We start from the raw sequence: 22,763 nt of genomic DNA, 5'->3' as shown, positions 1-22,763 counted from the left end.
TCAAACTATAAACGATATAAAGTTCAAACTATAAACGATATAAAGTTCAAACTATAAACGATATAAAGTTCAAACTATAAACGATATAAAGTTCAAACTATAAACGATATAAAGTTCAAACTATAAACGATATAAAGTTCAAACTATAAACGATATAAAGTTCAAACTATAAACGATATAATCTTCAAACTATATCAGATTTAAAATAGATTGTTAATATTTACTCCGAAATCACATTCCTGAATAATGATCATTGTCTTCCAACTGTTGATGAGAAAAGTTCATTTTGAACGCATTGTGATGACAAAAAAAAAAAAAAAAAAAAAAAAAAAAAAAAAAAAGAGTGCAAAGTGTTAAGAGGCTGCGGCAAAGTTAGTGCATCAAAGCAAATATATGGATGGATGGGTTTTTGTTGGAAATGCTTTTAAAGGGAAAAGGAAGGAATAAAATAAAGCAAGAATAAATAAAATGTTCGGATTCATACGGTTTTTCCCAGAAAGAGAAGAGGAGGAAGAGGAGACGGAGAAAGACCTTCTCTTCCTGTGATGATAAGCACCTCGTGCTTTAAAAAAGCAAAGAAAAAAATAAACAAAGAAATAGTGGGTTTTGGTGGGGAAATTGTAAAACAAAAAAAATTAAAAATGAAATAAAAAGCAGAAACAAAAGATAAACCATTTATTCAAAGGTTTATTTATCGCAAGTATCTCACTGTATTTTTTGTTAGCACTAGTTGTGTGGATAATACGTTTAAATAAACCGTTCAAGTTGTAGAAGACAACAGAGATAAAAAGGATAATGTCTGTACAAGTCTCATTCATGTCTGTTCTTTTTTGTTTGTTTGTTTGTGTATTCCCAGCCTATGAAGGAAATTGTTTAAGGGTAATCAGAATATCAACAAAAAACAGTGAACTACATAAAATATTGTCAGAAAAAAAATTCAAATTTTTACTAATTATTATTATTAAAAAAACACATACAAAATATTTAAATCATTAAATTTTCTTTACCGTTGCTTTTATATTTCAAATAACATATTTTCAAATGTCTGTATACAAAAAATATATAAACTGTTTATTTTGAAGTATAATTTAAATATGATTAAAGTTTTCAAAAAAAAAAATAAATAAATAGTAGTAGTAGTATTACATTCAAGTTATCATTAAAATCAGTCCACAATCATATTTCTATTATTTTATATTCGTTTTTTTTTGTACTTTTCCCATTAGTATCTTATACATGTTTCGTTATGCATAGAGCCAATGCTGCCATTACACAAATATATATATATAGGTTTCTGCAGAAATATGTTTATTCAATTATATTTCACCAGGCACGATGTAACTACAGAGCATATACAAATAAATGACAAAAGTCTATATTCCAAATTTCAAGATGCTGACCATCTTACCATTTATTTCTTTAAGTATATTGACATGCACAATTCTTGACAGCACCCGTTTCGTAGCACAGAAGCATTCATGTAATTATTATGTTAATTTTTGAATTTATTTTGCCCTTAATTCATCAGAAGAAAAAGAACCTATCAACTTTAAAAAAAAAATAAAAGAATATGGGCATGATTAAAAATCCGAAAATTGGGAGAGAAGTTTCAATTATTTTATAATTTGTTATGCCATCTCTGAATTTATATATATATATATATATATATATATATATATATATATATATGTCATTCACATGCGGTACTGTTTTGTTGTGTCAATGCAGCTAAACCAGCACCTTTCCCTAGCCAGAGATTGAACCTACAACTATTGCGTTGATAGTCGGCAGTTTTAACTTCTGGCCCATAGGATCAGTGCTCACAAATAACCTCATCAAATGTCTATTTAAATAGACACTCACTCACCGCTTTTACAGTGCTTGAATGGTTGCATAGTTTGGTTTACTAGATGTTTACTGAAACCTGTGTTTATTAAAGCATTCTCAATGGAAGATACAGCAGGTATGTTGTATAATGTTTGTATAATAAAGATACTAGAAATATGTGTGTGTATATTTGCATTACAGAAGATCAGGAAAACATTGGTACCATCAGTTTCAAATCCCAAACTTTTGTTTGGGATTTGAAACTGGATACCAATTTCAGCCTCTATTTATGTTTGTCTATGAAAACAGACATCAAGAAATTATCTTTTAATAAAAACATTTTCTTAACGTTTATATAATTCTCAAATATTTGTAATGAAGTTTGTAAAAACTGCTTCAAACTAATAATTTTTGGCATTAAAATTTTTAAGTAAAACGAAAAACAAATGAACAAAAAATTAAAAAATAATACAAACAATACTACAAGAAGTCAGTTTCAATGGTGTAAAAAGCAAAGAAATTCAATATAGAATTTAAAAACAAATGTGAACATAAAGATAGTTATAGAATCTTTAATTCATCTTCTGACTGCTTTGTTATCTCTTCAGTCTGATGTGATACACTCTTCTTGAGCTCCAAAAGTGAACAGACATCAACAATAACGCAAAAAATTTCCTTAGAATATATATTATGAGTTTTAATCTAAGAGCATTATTTGTGGACGGTTATCCTCATCTTTATAGTTGTTTCACTATGTTTCGGCCAACACATCCTCAGGTCTTCTTCAGGTGGGATAGAAATGCTGAGTTTTTTAACTGTATCCCAAGCAATTACGAAAACGTTGAAAAAACAACTATGAAGATGAGGATAACAGTTCACAAATAAAATAAATATACAAATTAATCATCTTAAAGGATTCCAAATACCATTCGATACCGACCCGATGATGGAAGATCAGATAAGAATGAAAACTTGTTCATAAGAAAAAATCCAACCTTGATCGCCCTTCATGGCCCGTGGCACAGTGGATAGAGGCATTGAATTACTACAATTCCAAGTGAGCATTGCCTGAAGATAGTGGTTTCAATCCTACCCAAAGCAGGTCAGAAGTTGGTCGAAACATGGTGAAACAACAACAATTATAAAGATGAGGATAACAGCCCGCGAATAAACAAATTACTCATCTCAAAGGATTCCAATAAAAAATAATATGTAAAATTATTCTCTTATGCAAAATAATATTAATATTACAATTTTTACTGGGACAAAGTGTAATAACTGTTCAGATACTACACTTCATCTTTTCTATCTCAGGTTAGTTAGAATCCTTCTAAAAAAAAAAAAAAAAAAAAAAAAAAAAAAAGATTTTTTTTTTTAATTTCTACTTCAATCTAGATTATCTTTTCTGAGGAGCTAGATTTCTCGACCTTATAAATCAACCTCGTGTCTAACTCTGCTTTCATGAGTCAACAGATCCTCCAATAACTTATGAACGAATAATGTTCGCAAATCAAATGAATCTGCACTTTTGTTCATCTTTGGGTCAAAATAGCAACATGTCTTCAATTGATTGCATACAGTTAATCATATACGACTGATGCTGTGCTTTAACACGAAATAATCAAAAAGGGTTGAAATTCCCTAAAAATAGGCAAACTAAAACTAAATCAAACGTAGAAGTGAAACACAAACGAGATGTCAATCCATTAAAATACTTGTAAAACAGGCACAGGGATTGCAACATTGTGGTGATGGGACAGGGGTTAGAGCCTAGTTGACAAAGTGGGACCTATTAGATTGCAGACACTTTTTTGGACCTATCCAAGAGGGAGAAACTAGTGGTCGATGCACCAACCCAGATGTGGCAACAATACTCCATACATGGGCGAATGGTGGTCTTACAGAGGTACAGGATACTCTCAGGTGTGAGCAGTTTTCTAGCATGATAGAGGGAGCCCACCTTTCTTGCAGTAGCCTTCGCAATGTCCTCAATATATTTATTCCAGTTCATATTTCATGTAAATATTAAGCCAAGGAATTTGAAGGAAGAATTCTCAGGTAGGAAGTTATTTGTCTTCGATATCGGTGGTTGGAGAGGTTTCTTGTAATTGTTAAAGGAGAGCAGCTAGTCTTACTACTATTAAATATTGCCATCCATTTACGTCCCCATTCAACTATGGTCTGGAGGTCATTTTCTAATGATTCAGCCATTGTCTTGGATTTGTGCACATCTGTTCTTCCCTCATGCATGCTATAGAGTGTTGTATCATCAGAAAATATACTCATCTTGGACTCAATATTATCGAGGAGGTCATTGATGAATATCAAGAATAATAGTGGTCTAAGGATCGACCCCTGAGGTACTCAACATACATCAATGAAAACATGGATGGTCCTATTGTCTAAGAAGGATCTAATTATATTTAGTATTCATCCAGTTATACCATATGATTTGATTTTCATTAGCAACCCTTCATGCCAGACTTTGTCAAAGGCCTTGGATATATAAAGGCCTACAGGTCTAGCTCACCCACCTTATCCACTGCATGGTATATGCGTTCTGAGATGACTTAAAATATCTGCAGTAGAACAACATTTCCTAAATCTGTATTGTTTGTCAGCAAGAAGATTAGCTTTTGTAAGATGGTTGACTAGTGCGCGATTTATTAGTGTTTTGAAGATTTTAGCGAAGAGGGGAAGGGGACTTATAGGGTGATAAATAAGAGGGGCAGTCCTTTTGCCAGAATTCTTGCATACAGGTACTACAGAGGCCATCTTCCAGCTATTAAGGAAGCAGGATTCAGCAAGGCATTTGTTGTAGAGTTTGGAAAGTACAGAGGCTAGCTCAGCTGAGCATTTCTTAATTAGTATAGCAGGGATTAGATCAGGTCTACACGCCTTGGAGGTGTCTATGTTTTTTATAACATTGTAGACATGTGAAGGGTTATTTTCAGATCATCAATGGTGGCTTCCGTCCACATAGGGAAATTTGGGAGGGAGTTGTTTGTTGGCTCTAGGGTGGAGTTGGAGGCAAATCGCCAACCAAGCAGTTCTGCCTTCTCCATTGCTGTGCATTCAACCTTCTGGTTGTTGGATAATGGGGGAATTACTAATTGCCCTTTATTCACTACACAATTATAAATTTTTCAGAAATCGCAAGTTCCTATCTTCTGTAATTCTATGCGTTTCCTGGTTATTTCAGCATGTCTTCTTTTGGCTGTGGTTATTTCTCTCTTACAATGATTTGTAGCATCTATAAATTTTTTTTGCCTATTTGCATTTGACTTATGACGTAAAAGCCGGTGGAGTGCATGCTGTATTTGTGCAATGGCAGCTGCACAATCTGTAGTAAACCATGGGGGATGAGAGAGGCTTTCTATAATGCTTCCGGGTGGGAACATGTGCTTCAATGCCCGCTTTGCACTATTCAGTTGTCTCATTTGTACACTGTTCAGCAGGGAGAGATACGATATTGGCCATGTTCTCTGGTTTTCCAGTTAGCCCTTTTGTAGTACCTTGTCATTTTGAGCAGTGGCTCCTCACTTTGGGGTTGGGATTTGAATGCGAGGTCTACTAATATCACTAGGTGGTCTGCGACTCCGAGTGGACTGTGACATTGGTTACACAATCCTCAAGTACTGTGGTAAGGAATTGGTCTAGAAGTGAAACTTGCAGGTGGTTACTATTTGAGAGGCGAGTTGGGAACATGACCCTCTGTATAAGGGAATCGGCTATAGAGAAGCTGTAAGTAGAGCATCCAACTGCATCTGTGTAACCTGAGAAACGAAGCCAATTCTTATGATGGACATTAAAGGCACCAAACACATGTATTTGGGCGTTACTAAGGAGAGTGCTGCATCTATACTATCAGAGACATGATCGATTAGAGTACAGTACCGATTGAGGGAGAACGGTAGAGAAAATATAAGTAATGCAGTGATGAAAGGCTAGTCAAAAACACAAAGGCTTGGTCATCCGATTCCAGATGCTGCTCTTTAGTTAAGGGGAGAGTGCTTTGAATATAGATTTCAATACCATGCATATATCTATCAGAGTCTTTACCGCAGAAAGGAAGATATCCTATTATATTAAAGCAGTTAGAGCAGATTGAGGAAGGTAGGTTTGTTTCACTTAATGCTAAAATATCCGGGGAGTTTACTAAGAGGTAAGACTCTACATCATCTAGATTACTTCTAAGCCCACGGATATTTGTGAATGCAAGTCTCAAGGGAGGAGGCAAATTGGTTTTGTTTGAGTGGTTGTCCAGTTTAACAGTGGTATTTGTTGGGGTTGTAATTTAATTTCACTACGTTTTTTTTTTTTAATTTCAGATTGGGGAGAGAGAATTGGATAATGTGGGCCAGTTCTGACACCAAGTATACACACACAACAGGTTCATTAGCCAGGTCTTGCACAGGAAGTTGTGGCCATGTGTTCCTTGATCTAATTTTAATCAGTCTTAACTTAAAGACACCTGACGTCAAAGACATATTTAATTTAGTTAATTTCTGTGGGCAGAAAAATAACACGAAGAAAAAAAATTTTTTAAATGTATGTTTGTTTATAAAAAAAATAAAACTAACTGGATATTTAACATGACTACACATTGGTAAATAATTGATTATGATGACTTCTTTGACCAAAGTGATTTTGAGTGAAACCGTTAAGGGTGAATATTAATAGGATGAATGTTCAACTCAACAGAAGCTATTCCATTATTTTCAATATCTGCCCCAGCAGCAAGAAAAAGGTGCACCAAATCCAGAGAGAATCAGTAACAAAAAGAAAAACAAACAAAATTATATGGAGAAAAATTTTTTTTTTTTTTTTTAAATAAAATAGAAAATATTTCATAAATAATGAATTATTGACTGGAAATTTACAGTGGAATAACATTTGGGCATTTTTCCCAAACAACTAATTTTTTTACTTAAAATCGTGATTTTTATTTAATTTTCGTCTGTAAAAAAGCAACACTTAACAATTATTACTTGTTTATTATAATTACTTAGACAAGTAAACAGAAACTAAAGATGGCTACAAAACTTTTCCAAAGATGGGATAACTCAACATGTCTTCTCTAGAAAAATGAACATACAAGGTAGAGTTATCTACCCTTGCACAATTTTCAGAAGTAAAAGCATAACCATGCTTATAGTTTCAGTGCTTATTTACACTGATCTTTTAAACACACGCATTTCAGGTGAAAACATTATGTAATTACACAGCATGGCAAAATTAGTATAAATTCCAAAACTTATAAAAAATGATCCCATAGAAAAATAATTGCAAGTAAAAATAGAATTTATTGAATTATCATTTTATATCATGTTTCAATGTGGAAGAACTGCGTGATTAATTCAGAATGACAAATAAAGAAGATAACCTCAACTTAAGTTGATTTAAATTGATGGTCCGCCATCTTTCAACACCATATCTGGAAACATAATCGTGTTTGATTTTTCTTTATATTATTTAAAATACTTCTACCACATCTACTGGATCATTGTTTGTAATTTTTTTTTTAATTCATACTAAATTCGTCATGACACCTAAGTATGCAATAATGTTTTCACTTGAAATGTGTTGGTTTTAAAAATAAAAAAAAATCTACAATGTAAACAAGCAGCTTATTTTCAAATTAAATGCAGCAGATAAAGAATATTTGTTGTTTTTTATCCAAGAAAATTATATAGAATCATGATTTTTATACAAAATAAGTTATTTGGAAGTGATGCCCAAACAAATTTCTTTGTAAATTTCTTTGTAAATAATTATTACGATATTACCAAAATAAAAACAAACAGAAAACATTTAAGAAACAAAGAAAAAAGTTTTAATTAAAAAAAAATATATAAACTAAAACAAATATACATATAAAATTCAAATTCAAATTTGAAAACTTAAAATAAGTTTTTGTCCAGGATTCCACACACACACACACCATTTTATAAAAAAAAGAAAACGATGTACGTACCCGTGACAAAAAATTATATTCCAAAAATTGCATTAACCGATCAAGTACTTTATTTTAAGCGATTAATAGGAATTATTAGGCATTACACCAGAAATTATAAATTTGAACTATTGATCAGTTATCTTTTTATTTTAGATTTTCAAAATAACAGACAAAACATCAGTTCTTTGGTAACTAATAAAATTTGATGTTCTTATTTAAAATTAAAACTGCTTGATCAATTTACATGAATTTTTTAATGTGTTTTCATTTCATCACAGATATATAGATTTTTTTTTTTTTTTTTCCACACGGGGGAATTCTGGACAAAGACCTTAATATCTATAAAACTGGATACAATTTACAAAGTTTTTTTTAAAAGACTCAACTTTAGTGATCACACATTTCTAAGCCATTTCAGAGTCAATTTCATTTGAACCTTTTTTATTATTATTAGTTTATAAACTTGAGACTCGTTTCTATTTCAATGTTTTTTTTTTTTTTTTTAGAAATAAAACTACTAAACTTATTTGATATTTATTCTTTTTAAATTTTGGGGTTTTGGTTAGAATTCCCTCTCCATTAAAAAAACAAAATAAATATAAGGAAAAATATGTATGATGTATATATCTGTGACTAAACAAAAATAGCATATTCCAAAAATCATGTAAATGGATCAAATTTTATTTTTATAAAGAAAATCATTTTTAAACAATTAATGAGAATTTTTAGGCAGTACAAAAAATAATTTGCAAGTTTGAATTATTGTTGAGTTATCTCCATTTGTTTCTCGATATTGTTTTCAAAATAGATGAGTAGGTCGCTCCTCAGATACTTATAAAATTCGATTTTCTCAAAATAAATGTACTTGATCAATTTATGTGATTTTTGGAATACAATATATTTTGTTTCATTACAGCTATGTATACTACAAAGATTTTTCTTTATTTTATATTTTGATGTAAGGGAAATCTGGAGAAGAACCAATTCAATTCATTGCTAAGCAATAAATTGAAGACAATTTAACCTTTTTCTTCACCAAAATTTCATTTTAATATTTTCAGAAAAAAAAAAACATTAAAAAAAATTGTTCCTGCTTTATAACTTAAGTCATAATAAATAATAAAGAATAAATAATAAATAATAAAGAATGAATAATAAAGAATAAATAATAAAGAATAAATAATAAAGAATAAATAATAAAGAATAAATAATAAAGAATAAAGAATGAATAATAAAGAATAAATAATAAAGAATAAATAATAAAGAATAAATAATAGCTGAAAAAAAAAAAAAAAGTTTTAAAAAATTATTACGGTTTTATCTTCCTTTATAATAATGTATTGATGAGTAAACATATTTCTCTAGTTAAAACTTTTTAATTGAGATGATTGGCAGGTGGTAACCCTAGGGTTAGCTAGGACACCATATGAAAAATAGACAGTTATTTATGTAGATCAACCAGATGACATACAGGATTTAAAAAGTTAAATCTAGTTACTGTCTGAATGCTAACTGGGGCAGGTGGGTAAGATAAACTGTCCTTGCCCCTATAAAGAGGATTTCAAAACTCACTGTTTTTGGACTCCAATTGGTTCATATATTAAAATCTAAATGGCATTATCTACTGATAAAGAATACACAAATGTCTGATAAGGATTCAAGAGAAAATATTCTCTCCATGACCTTTGACCCATATTACTTTACTAGTCAAACTTGCATCCTGGTACTGCTTGGGGGGGGGGGATCAGAAATTGAACACTCAAAAGTAAATTGATCAGAAAGATTCTTTTCACCTGGTAAACCTTGATTTAAAATTGTGTTAATGAAATTCTATTCTGTTTGCAATGATCGTCATGCTTTTAGATTTGTAAATGAGGTTCCAATAATAAAATGTCGAAATCAAGGAATATGTTTCTCTTTTCTGTAATGAAATGGTTTCTTTACGATTAAAAAAAAAATCAATGGATAAAAAAAAATTTTTTTAATTAATGCTTATTACTTTCAAATTAAATTTTTTTCTATTTTAAAATGAATTTTGGTAAATGGACTTAAATTTTAGATGAAAAATAAAGTTTGTCATTTTAAATATTCAAAAATGAATTTGGCAAATGAATTTAAATTTTAAATGAAAAATTAACTTTTTGTAAAATTTGTTGTACATCGTAATGACATAATGATTGTATTTTAAATGAAATGTCATCTAGAATTGAAAAAGAAATTTAAAACCTCAGTTTTTGTGTGTATGAACATGTGCAAGATAAATACAATATATTTGTGTTAAATGCAGATAAAGAGTCAACACTCACCTTGATATATACAATCAATGTTTGTGAATGGAATGTCATTTTCACAAGTTACTGAATTCTGAAGTGTGTATCCAGGCTGTAAGAAAAGAGAAATTATGATTATTATTTCTGGGATTGGGCAAATCTGTATAAATAAAACAGTGTGTGTGTGTGTGTGTGTGTGTGTGTGTGTGTGTGTGTGTGTGTGTCTATGCAAATATTTAACCGATAAACTCTTAAACTACTGATCACATAACAATGAAATTAAACAAAAAATAGTAATCATACACAAATGATTTATAACGAGTAAAATCTTTGTTTGGATGAATGAATAACGTGTACAAAAGTTAACAAGTCGAAATGCAAAATGTTCATTTCAACTTGCCAACAAGTTGTATATTAGTTTCTGCATGTGTAAAACTAATTATAGTTAAAAGTAATTTAATTTTAAAACTTTCTTATTTGTCTATTGAGTTAGTTCAAACAGTAGGGAACTTGACTAGAATGCTGTTTTGGTTACGATTTTAACTGACGCTACCTAACTCAGTTTTGTTTAAACTTTTGTACTCTGTATTAGGTACAATATACTATTCAATTGAGAATTTGCTTTGAAATAAGAAATCTGCATATATTTTACGACTGGCAAGGTTGGACACCCACCCCGCTAGTGGTAAATAAAATATTATGAGAATTAGAAAATTCTGATCTCGTGCAGAATAGATGGTTTGAGAAAAAGAAAACTAGAAAATGGCAAACGAGAAGAGAAAGATATGTTTCTAAATTTTTGAGATGAGGATTGATAATTTGTATTGGATTATTCGAACTACTGTTCTCGCGCAGTCATATAGTAAACTTTTAAAGTTTTTGTGCATTGGAGAGTTGCGACCCACTTTTCTGAGCTAAGTAATGTTAACACCTGCCCTGTTTCTTGACGGGTACAAACCTCATTCATTTTCAGCATCAAAACTTGAGAAAAATAACAAAAATGTTCTGGTGGTTTTGTTTTTTAAGCCTCATATAAGGGGCCCAAAATAAAAATTTGATATAATAGGAGTACACCACACTCTTCGAAAGCATAAAGTACTGCTGTAAAATTGCATTTTTTTTTTTTTTTTTTTTTTTTTTTTTTTAGATTTTTGGTGAACTGCACATTAATTATAGAAAACTTTGTGACTATTTTTATTTTTAAATTTTCGTACTGATGTTAAATCAATGAGCAATTGCACTAGAAGAAAAAAATTGAACGCCCGATCTTGTTGACAGTAATATTAAAGTCAATTCTAGCTGATGTGTGTCACGTGGTTAGTGCGTAAATTTGAAAGCATTATTTCATTAAGGTGTAGATTGAAAATATTGGAAAACCAAATAATGCTGTAAAATTAAATATCACCAAAATGAGGAGAAAAAAAAAATTAAGTTTATGATTAGAGTGAATTCCAAAAAAAAAGTCTCAGAAAATTTTTTTAAAAATGATTTTTCTTTTTTATTCAGTAAAAATAAAAAAAGGGAATTTTACAATTATACGATTGTCCAATATTTTCATTTTAAAGATCAATAAAGTTTAAAAAAATCAAGAGTAAAAAAAATTAAATAAACACTTACTCCTTCTGATAATTTACTTGACGTTACAAATGACAACTTGTAGTTTGTGATATGAAGAGCTCCAGATACGCCTTGCCTTAAATTCATGAACGAATTAAATTTGAGGACCTTATCGAGGTTAAAAATCGTCCTCTCACCTGAGGTAAAGAAAAAAAGAACAAGACTATTATAAATTACAGTTTTTGTTCAGAATTTCCTTACATTCAAAAACAAAGATAAGAAAAATCTGTATGATGTACATACCCATGACAAAATGAGATATCAAATTCCAAAAAGCACATTTTGCTAATCTAACCTTTTAACACTGTCAGGCATCTTGTCCTTCATAGATCACAAGTTAGATTCACACAAAAATATAGCCATTACTTAAAACTGGTTGATATAGCACACATTCAATATATAACAAAAATTTATATCTGAAAATTCATGACGAAAAAAAAACATGATTTTTTAAAAGTTTTATAAGTATCTCCATTATTTGAAAGCATCGTAACTGAAGAAATATAAAAACTGTTCAGAAATCAATCATAAAGCGGATTTCTTTTTTTAAATAAACATTTAAAATTCAAATTTTCAACCAATGAGTCTTTGTCAGGAAATACAATTTTTTTTGGCTTTCTAATAGTGCAGTTCTTGTACATATTAAGGCATTAATCACTGTTCGGATATAGCAAAAAAAACGTATCTTCAATAACAACAAAAGACTTTCAACAGCTTAATAACATGCCGCATAAATAAAAAAATATATATTGTCTATATTTCCTGATGAAGACTTATGAGTCGAAAATTTGTATTTTAAATAAATACAATTCATTGTTTTTTTTTTTTTTTAACAATAAAGAAATAGTAAGAAAGAATTGCAAAAACTTTGACTTTTTCAAATCAAAATAATTTACCTGGCAGAAGATTTGGTTGGAGATCATTGCTAAGTTCGGAGTGCAAATCACTTTCATAGGTATCCTATAAAGAAAAGAAAAAGAATTGCAATATTTTATAAATCTAAAATATTTTCATGAAAAATGTAGCAACGAGCCCCAAGAGGCCACTTGGATGTTCCCCGCACATCTCCTTTGCTTTCACCCGAGGTAACATCATGTCCCTTATGTCATTATATAAAATCTTTTTTTTTATTTTTTCACAATATTATTGGATTAAAAAAAAAAAAAAAAAAAAAAAAAAAAAAAAGGATGTGAAACTTTAAAAAAGCAACTTGTAATTTAATTAATGAAATGCAAAATCAAGAGAAAAAAAATTAGTTTTCCTCATCATGTGAATAGTAAATTTGGTTGACTGGTCTTGTAACCAGCAAAGGTCACCGCAAATGAGCAGAGTGTGATGATTGACAAATTTTTCCTAGAATTTCGGTGAGAAAAAGGCAGATGATGAAATAATCAATACAGTGGGGATGGGAAATGGAGGCTTACTTTTTTGGGGGGCCACAGTTAAAGAAATAACTTGATATAATAAGAGAGGGAGGATCTTCCTCATCCGAGGTAAAAGAATAGGAGTTTGATTGCTGAATTCTCGACACAATATAATCAGCTGTATTTTGTAACAAAGAGACTCCATTTTGCTTGCCACTAGTCTCCACACCATTTTAAAACAGATCCTGAACCTATGGGTTGAAAAACTAAATCACCCAGAATTAATACAGCCAGTCCAAAAACATTGCATACTATTTTTTTCTTTTTCTACATAAACGCAACATTGTCAGTTTCATTCTGAATCATTTTTTATATTAAAAAAAAACAAAAACAATAAAACATCAAATTGTTATTTAAAAGAATTGTGTTTGAAGGCTATATCAATACGGTTCATAGGAAACACTAAACACAGGTTAGTATAAAAAAGAATAATGACAATATTAGAAGGAATTTCCAATAATTTTCAATTATATTATGTTTATTTAACAACATAATATGTTGTATAAGATGGCAATGTTAATGTCCCTAATTTTCAAAAGTTGGATGTCTTCTTCAGGGGGAGAAAATAAAAAGAAATGTATACAATTGTTCAACAAGGCTTTCCTTGGCCTGTTTTCTTATTTCTTTATTTCTGGCAGTCAGTGTCAGACTGGCTGTCAAATAATAGAGCCAGTCCAAAAACATTGTAAAAAGTTTTGAGGATGAAATCACCTTTTCTTGTAGTTGGTGAAATCATCCTTTATTGTTAAGTAGAGGGATAAACCGATTATAGTCGCATATTCCTATTAGACAAGAAACGAGTACACGAAATATGCAGATATAATTACAACCAAAGTAAATTTATTTACAACATAGATACAAGTATTAAATTGTTAAATTCATAGCGAAGATGATAAGTAAACGTTATTTATGTGTTTGTCTTAAGTGTTTGGCAAGAGTTCAAATCACAGTTTTGCGGTTGCAAAACCCAGAGTATTTTCATCACGTCTGCATGCTGTGAAGCCCAGGAAGAAATAGAAAGGGCGGCACAAACCGGATGTAGAAGCAGGTTGTATCGCCCCCTTGTGGCAAGGAATGATAGTACCAGAGTTAAAGGGCGGTAATCATGATTACCTTAAAGTCATCAGTTTGTGTTTGTGTTTTCGCTTGCGTGGGAGAAATCAGTTTCCATAAAAGTGCTATTTTTTTTTTTTACATAAACATTTTCAGTTTTATTCTGAATCATTTTTATATAAAAAAAACAACTACAAATTATTTTTCTTGCTTAAAAGTTATTTTGAAGTAATTTGAAGTTCCACATTGTCAACCAAGCTCCAACTCCTGCCCAATCACCGCAATGTTGAATCTATCTCTGTTCTTGATTTACAAGTACTTTCATGGTATATACTTCAACGACCTTGTATCACTGATTGGTTCTCGTCATAAAAGGCTGACTAATCCAACAAGCAGCAAAATCCCACGCCACTGCAGAAGTCTCCGGATGCCAGAGAGGCTTCTACTCTGAAAGTTTCTTCTCTCAAACTGCTTGCCTTTGGAATTCCTCCCTGTATCTTGCTTCTCCGACTATACTAACATGCAGGAATTACAGTGAAAGCTGAACACATCCCGCTGCTCAAATCCCTACTTTAAATGCTTCTGTAGACTGGTGTCTAATCCTTAGATCTGTGGCAATTTATTTTGGAGTAATAAAAAAAAATATTAAACAGTCTAAGGGGTGTCATAGTATATTATTAACCCTTTCTGGGATCGTTATTCCAGTGAGCACAAAATAATGTTTTGTGATTTTTGGTGATTTTTGCAAATAAACAATTTTATTTTCCAAGAAAGAGTTGCTGTTATCCAAGGACAACACAATTGGTTTGTTTTATATCATATCCACCCATTTCAGACTATTTCATATCGAGTCCAGTCATTTTGGTAGAAATTTGAATGCTTGAAGTTCTTTATATTTTCAGTTTGCCTCTGCTCTATCTATAGCCTTCAAATCCAATGTAAACAAATTCTTGTTGAACCGTTCCCATAAATAATACAAATTCTACCCAATTTACACCATTAACAATTACTACACTACCACCTTACATTCATTAACCCTTTATCCTCGAGTGGCCTTCAGGCCTTGAAAAGCGATGACAAGTATATATATATATATATATATATATATATATATATATATATATATATATATATATATTCATGGTGTTTAGTTTTGTTTGGTTGCTTTGTAATAATTTGTTATTTTTAACTTTGCAGAACATAATTGAGTTTTCCAAAGAAAAAGAGGAAAAAAAAACTAACATTAATGTTTAGAGCATTTTTTTAGGTCAGGAAACCGGTATCTCCAGACAGTCTGATCTAATAGCACTACGGCCAGAACAACAGGGGAACACTTGCTTAATGACTGACCAATAAGAAGAGACAGTTTCACAGGAAATGAACAATGTCATTAAGTCCAATTTAAAATCAGTTTTGTTTTGTCAGACATGAAATAAAAACCTCTTCAATGTTAAGTATATTCAAGAACTGTTTATGAATATTGAGTTTCAGGGTAAACACAAAATGAGGATGAGTGTTATTAAGAAACAAAGGGGAGATTACTCCGATTCACTTAGTAACACAAAATGAAGATTAGACAAGATTTTAGAGAGAAAGATGTCTAAAAATTACAGGTAAAAAAAAGGTCGGCCAATAAAAAAAGGAAATGTATAATTACAACACAGTCAAAACGTTTGTGATGTCTGCTTTTGTTTAAAAAAATGAATTTCAACAAAACTGTTTCTCAATCTTTTGACCTCAAAATAATTACATACAGTAAATTCAGAAAAAATACTGGGTTAATTACAGAGCATAACATTTACAAATTTCTTAACCAATTTTCTTTTTACGGTTTATATTTTAAGTTGCTTAATACAGTAGTAAGACGCCTGAATACTTCATATATACTTAAAAAAATGTTTTTTGAGAAAGGTGCCTCATTTTTAAATATAAAGTAAATACCCAAATAATATTGTGAAAACAAATTTAAATGTTTTCACTTTAATATTTTCATTCAATAAATATTAAATGAATAATATTCACTTTTAGAATAGTGAAAAAGTGAGCATGAACGAAAACAGAAAATATGTGAAGGAATAAAAAATGAAAAAGAAATCTTTCTTTTTTTTTCATTATTCTTCAAATTGAATCCTTTCATTTTACAAACTTACAAAATTGACTTTAATCCCAAATGATACATTTAAAATTTAGCTCTGGAAAAATTTCTTTGATGGCCACAAGTCATCTTGCGACAAACTAAGTCTTTAAAGAATTTCTAATAATCTCATCTGTTAGTTTTCTTTTTTAACCATTTTTAGAGGAAAGTGAATGAAATCAATTCCCATTTACTTTGATTCTTAAATAACCAGAATAAAAAAGTTATATATATATATATATGTGTATATATATATATATATATATATATATGCTCCCTATCTTGGGTTGAGCATATTAAGAAGTGATATACAAACTGCCATTAGCGTATTAAGCGATGCTCTTTGTGTAAACAAATAGAGCTTAGGCGTTTGGACAATGTTTAATCACTTGTTTTTACATAAGCAGTAATGTGTTGCTACACAGTCATAAGTATGTTTCAGTCAGATAGTTACCAGTAAATAGAGACCTTTTCAGGCGATACAGCTTATACAAAGGCAAAGTTTACAATGAAAATATCAGGTCTTCCTCGTGACAGGGAGTTAATATCAGGAGGTTCCGTCAGAAGATATATAATTAACCTGAAAAAGTAAATGGTTAAATAACACAAACCTATCCGGATAGAAAAGGCTCTATCCAATTAAGAGGAGCATATTATAGAAAGAGAAGGAGTAAAATTACATAGAAAATTTATTGCATTATAAATCTAATAAGGGTTAAAGAAAGAAAAAAAAAAAAAGAAAGAGAAAAAAGGGGGGTACCTCTTTAGTTTTCGAATCTATCAATAATAAAAAATGTCTAATAAAATATTGTAAATTAGAAAAATGCAAATTTGAATTTTCTTCAGTTCTAATAAAAAGCATATGAAGGCAATAACGTTTGTCCACATTTAATTTTTTTAAAACCCAGTTTGGTTCATTTGTTTTATGATATTATTATATTATTTATCTTTTTTGCAGGTCATTTATGGTCCACTCCTTGCCAAAATTTCACAAAAAAAAACACTCAACTAATTATAGTCACTGTATACGATTTCTCCTACTCTCTATCTGTGCGTAACTCTAAATGCAGATTCCATGAACAAATCTTTCCCAGAACTGCCTGCTTGTGGAACACTGTTTTGTTTGCCTACTTCCCGATTGATTACAACATAGCCTTCAAACCCAATGTAAACAAGTTCTTGTTGAGCTATCCCAATAAATAATTAAATTCTACCGATTCTACACCATTAATGATTACTAAACTACCACCTTATATTCATTAATCCTTATCCTCGAATGGCTATCGGGCCTTGATAAGTGGTGACTTCCAAGTAAAAAAAAATTCTAAAAGAAAATAATTCGAATTGTTGTGAGAATAGTTTACCCATTTATTTAAGCAACACAAATTGGAAAACGTTCAAACATACACGGATTTAATTTTCACACATATGCAAATTGTTTGGAAACATTATCAGATGTAGCAGATCGTCAAAGAGTCGACACTGCTAAAGAAACTGATTTGAGGCCCGAGATATGTCCAACTTACACTGACTTTCTCCATGTTAGTAAAGTCGAAGAAGCAGGATGCAGGGAAGAATTCCAAAGGCAAGTAGTTTGAGAGAAAAAAAACTTTCAAAGTAAAAGGCTCTCCGACATCATGGGTCTCTGCAGTGAAGGTGTGGGATTTTGCTATTTGTCGGATTAGTCAGGATTTATACATCAAGAGGGCACCAGTGATACAAACTCGTCGGAGCATATACCATGAAAGGATTTTTCATATGGAAGACCATAAGTGCAAACATTTGTCTTAGGGATAAAGACAAGATGACTTTTTTTTCTTTGGGAAAAACAATGTCTCGATAAAATATGATCACTAATATGAGTGTTATTAACACATGCTGCTTTCTTCTTCTTCTATTATATAAAAGATAGTCGTGTGTGTATGTCCGCTAAAAACTTTTGTCATCAGCATGAATCTGGTATCGCTAGAAAGAACGATCTCTCAGACATATAATATCGAAAAATTAGAAAAATATTATCAATTATTTCATGTAAATGTTGCTTTGTTTGAAAGGGGGGGGCAGTTAAAATTCTTAACTTTGATGCCGCTTGTTAATCAGGCATGCGTGAATGGTCGATTCGTTGTTTCGTTTTAAAAAGCTAAATTTGCAACATCTTAACATCCGTCATTGTGGTCAGGTCAACAACGTGTTCGCTTACGAACTTCAATTATGCAAGTTAGCATCCAGCATGCGCCATATTTTTCCTCTCTCCTATCTTTAAAAATTTTCAACTTTCTTACGTGTTCACCATCCAGCATTTTTTTCTTTAAATAACATAAGATCGCACTCAAGTCCCGTTTTTTATTTATTTAACCGTATTTTACAACCGGGCAACGCCAGACGCTCCCCAATTACATAACTCTCAGTTGTGCGTGAGTATGTGTGTTTGTATGTATGTCCACTAAATACTTTTGTCATCTGCACCGAAGCAGCACAAATGTGTTACCATTAGAAAAAGCGATTTCTGACACATAATATTGAAAAATTGGAAAAGAAATAGTCAATTACTTCGTGCAGAAATGCCGTTTTGTTTGAAGGAGGGGATCAGGTAAAAATCTTGGTTTCAATGCAGTTTTCAAACTGCGCATGTGTGAACAGTCGTTTTATTGTTTCGTTTTAAAAAGCTAAATTCGCAGTGTCATAACACTTGTGACATCGTGGTCGCATCGATAATGCATTTTAAGTAATGGGAGTTCACGCCCAACACACTGCATTTGTTTTTCATTGTTTTTTTGTTTTTGTTTATAAAATTGTTTTTGGTTTCACTTCTGGCTGATGGTACCAAAGTCATTTTTTTTTGGACCAGGCAATACCGCTCCACCTCACTAGTGACACAATAATTGAAGGAACAAGCCGAGCATGCAAAGTCTCTCTCCACGAGTGAAAAATTTACTTTCACCATGACTAATGTTTGTGTAAAATTTCAAAAATATTCAAAGAGTGGTTATAGAGAAAAGTGAAAACAAATGAATGCATGAAGCAGAGTTATCCCAGAAAATCCGTTCTGGCAAAAATTTACTTTCACCATGACTAAGGTTTGTGCAAAATCTAGAAGTGTAAGCCATGTTTAGTTTCAGAACAGTTTCCGATAGTTCGTTGTTCTAAACAAATTTTGAGAGGTGACTGGGTTGTAGTAGACAGAACAGTTTCCGATGGTTCGTTGTTACACACAAGTCCTGAGAGGTGACTTGTTTGCAGTAGATAGTTCCACAGAGCAAAATATTCTTACCGTGTCGAGACGGAAAAAACATGTGAAATTGCTACAGAAAAGGTTTAATATTTATGAAGCAATTCTGGTTTCTGATTGGTTGGTAGCAGAACGTGAATTAATTCGATTCGTCAGTTCCTAGCAGCATCGTTTATAAATAGAATCATCCGACTGTGTGGGATCATACCCCCATTATATGTCCAAAATATTGCAACACAAAATTTCAAAAAAAATCCAAGCGTGATTAAGAAAAGTGCAAACGAACAGATGAATGGGAGTAAATTACTAGGTCGAATCCCTCTTTTGTCTTTTGACCAACAAAATGAACACTTAACTAGGCACAAGTATAAAGTATTTTCCTAATTGTATTACTAGTATCACACATACTGACGATTGAACCTTCAATCACTGTAACTTAGCACTTTTATCCATTACACAAATAACAAATTGGTTAAGATTTCTACTCAGTCATTGCAGATGGAATGGGAACAATCTATCATTGTGGATTAAATAAAAGTTAAAATTAAATGGGGGGGTCAAACTTCTGTACAGATTCTGGAGTTCAACAAGATGCATCCAAGGGTCTGAGATTATTTTGGTCAAAACGTTGTGAGATTAACATCTAAGACGTGTATTCCAACTAATTTAAACAATAAAAATTAACAATCCTTATTTTAATGTAAAAATTAAAAAAAACATTTAAATTTATCATAAATGTAATTTATTCAATGAAATAACAAATTAAAAAAACATTTAAACTTATCATAAATGTAATTCAATGAAATAACAAATTTAAAAAAAATGCCAGAAAGCCTTTTATTATAGTTTCTTTTATCAAACTGCTAAACTTTAGAATCCCCCCCCCTCGTTTCTTGTTTTGTGAACTGTAATAACATGCAGAGGTTTAAATGTAATGCAAACAATCATCTTCCGGCTCAACTCTCCACATAGTTCCCTGTAGACATGATCCCAATCAGCCTTTCATGTCTAAGTGGTAATATGCATCGTTTGGGGTAAATAAAAAAAACTAACTATTGCCAATCACACACACTATCGATCATTAAAAATGTTGCTGAACAAATGAATATAGTCACAGAGTTTGACTTTGGTTTCTTACACATGCGTTAAAATACAAAGTAGGACTCTGCCTGAAATCAAAAAACAAATGGCAGCTCCAGGTTGTAAAAATAAAACAAAAAAAAACAAACACGAAGATTGAGTTTTTTTTTTATCAACTCACCCTTTGCCGAGCGCTTGTACACCAACACATAACAAAGTCAATCAAATAAAGAAAGTAGATATCCCGCAAGTGTAACCGTGTTAAGAATTACACAGAGAAGCAAACACTGACATTTTCTTTCAACAGCAGACTTAATTAGTAGCAACATTCTCTACCTTTTGACTAAACAGGCAGGAATATCGGTTGAACGAGCTTTTAGAATCAATAAACATCCGCGCGCTGACAGAAGGATGGCAAATCCGAGGAGACGATCAAAGAAAAGAGGAAAAACGTAAAATACGTAACTCAGCATCAGACGAGGAACACTTATTTGCTCAAATGGGTTCATGTGAAGAAATTTGGTCGGACTTTTTAAAAGTCGGAGGATTTATAGAGAATAGTTATGTTTTTTTTATCTGCAATATAGATTAACTTGGGAGATTATCATGGATTAACGAGTGGAGGGGGAGATGCCATACAAAAGGGATTAACAACCAGAAAATCCCCCCTAAAGATATAATCAGTGCAAATCAGTAGAAGAGAAAATTATTCCGGATTTTAAAAGCATACAAATGTATCAATTATATCTCGCACATATACATAGCATGAGTATTTAGGCAGCGTTTAATCATTTAAGCAAACATTGTTTTACATAACAGAAATCATCCATTAAATTAGACTTCTCTTCATTCTTTCCGTTTTTCTTATAATCTTTGTGTTTTATTTTGTGTTTTTATTACATTTTCACCCCAAACAAGGCACATTGCCACTTTGGTGTAGGGCCTACTATCAGGGACATAAGCTACTGGGGTACTATGTAGGAAGTTGGGCAGCAAGATGGCGGTTCATGTTACACTTTAACTTCTGCATGTCAGTACAGTTGGGGAAGTAGGGACCCGGAAGGGAATTACAAAGTCTAGCGGTTCTGGGGAAGAAACTACTGAAGTAGAAGGCTCTCTTACATCTAAGGATCTCTGTGTAGTGGTGGAATTTAGCTGCTTGTTGGGTTTGTCGAGGGTATTTACGTTGTGGGGACACAAGTGCTTGCAGTTCGTCAGAGCATTCACCATTAAAATACTTGTAGAACAGGCAGAGGGATGCAACATTTCGTCGGTGGGACAGAGGCTGAAGCTTAGATGACGGTTCAGGACCTATCAGGTTGGAGACTCTTTTGAACCTTGTCTAGGACCGAGAGACAAGTAGCAGATGCACCAGCCCAAATAGGACAATAATACTCCATACATGGGTGAATGGTGGCCTTACTTTCGGGCGTTAGTAGCTTTCTAGCACAATAGAGAGAGAGCCCACCTTCTTCGCAGCAGTCCTGGCAATGCTCTCAATGTAATTGCTCCAACTCATGTTTCTGCGAGCGTTAGGCTGGGGAAGTTAAAAGTACTTTCAAATAATGAATCTTTGGCCATTGCTATTGGTGGTAGAAAAGGTTTCTTGTAATTATTAAAGGAAACAAGTTTAGTCTTGGCAGCATTGAATGTGACCATCTATTTTTGTCCCCATTCCACTACAGATTGGAGGTCATCCTCTAGTGTTTCTGCCATTTCTTTAGATATGTGTTCATTTGTTTTCCTGTCGTGTCTGTTACAGAGCGTGGTGTCATCAGCATATATACCTATCTTAGAGGTAATTTTGTCAAGGAGGTCATTTATGAATATTAAGAATAATAAAGGTCCAAGGAGAGACCCCTGAGGCACTCCCGCATTTATATCATATTGTTTAGATGTACGACCGTCAAGGACAATCTGGATTTTTTCTTATCGAAGAAGGATTTAATTATGTTGAGTATTCATCCAGTGATGTGATTTCCCTTAGAAGACCTTCATGCGATACCCCATCAAAAGTCTTAGATATATCTAGAGCTACTGCTCTACCCTCCCCTGCTTTGTCCAGTGAATGGTATATACATTCAGAGATTACAGTTAGGATATCTGCTGTGGAACGGGCTTGCCTAAATCCATATTGTTGGTCAGTCAGAAGTTCAGCATCTGTAAGGTA

General features: G+C 31.9%; 1 protein-coding gene across 4 annotated transcripts in view; it reads right to left on the bottom strand.

Moving 5' to 3' along the window:
• Window positions 1-22,763, bottom strand: part of LOC145276696 (myotubularin-related protein 10-B-like) — a 175,098-nt gene that overhangs the window by 66,151 nt on the left and 86,184 nt on the right. For 2 of the 4 annotated variants that reach the window (XM_080127884.1, XM_080127886.1), the window contains exons 4-7: window positions 12,570-12,633; window positions 11,674-11,810; window positions 10,093-10,168; window positions 485-562 (exon numbers count right to left, since the gene is read on the bottom strand). In XM_080127884.1, coding sequence (XP_079984010.1) covers window positions 485-562; window positions 10,093-10,168; window positions 11,674-11,810; window positions 12,570-12,633 — 355 coding nt within the window. The remainder of the gene's footprint in view (window positions 1-484; window positions 563-10,092; window positions 10,169-11,673; window positions 11,811-12,569; window positions 12,634-22,763) is intronic. The other 2 variants (XM_080127885.1, XM_080127887.1) reach the window with 1 other exon arrangement.

Source organism: Euprymna scolopes, chromosome 5 (assembly GCF_053919585.1).
Source record: "Euprymna scolopes isolate OS-2025 chromosome 5, ASM5391958v1, whole genome shotgun sequence".
NCBI lineage: Eukaryota > Metazoa > Mollusca > Cephalopoda > Sepiida > Sepiolidae > Euprymna > Euprymna scolopes.
This window is presented reverse-complemented; position numbering and strand designations above follow the sequence as displayed.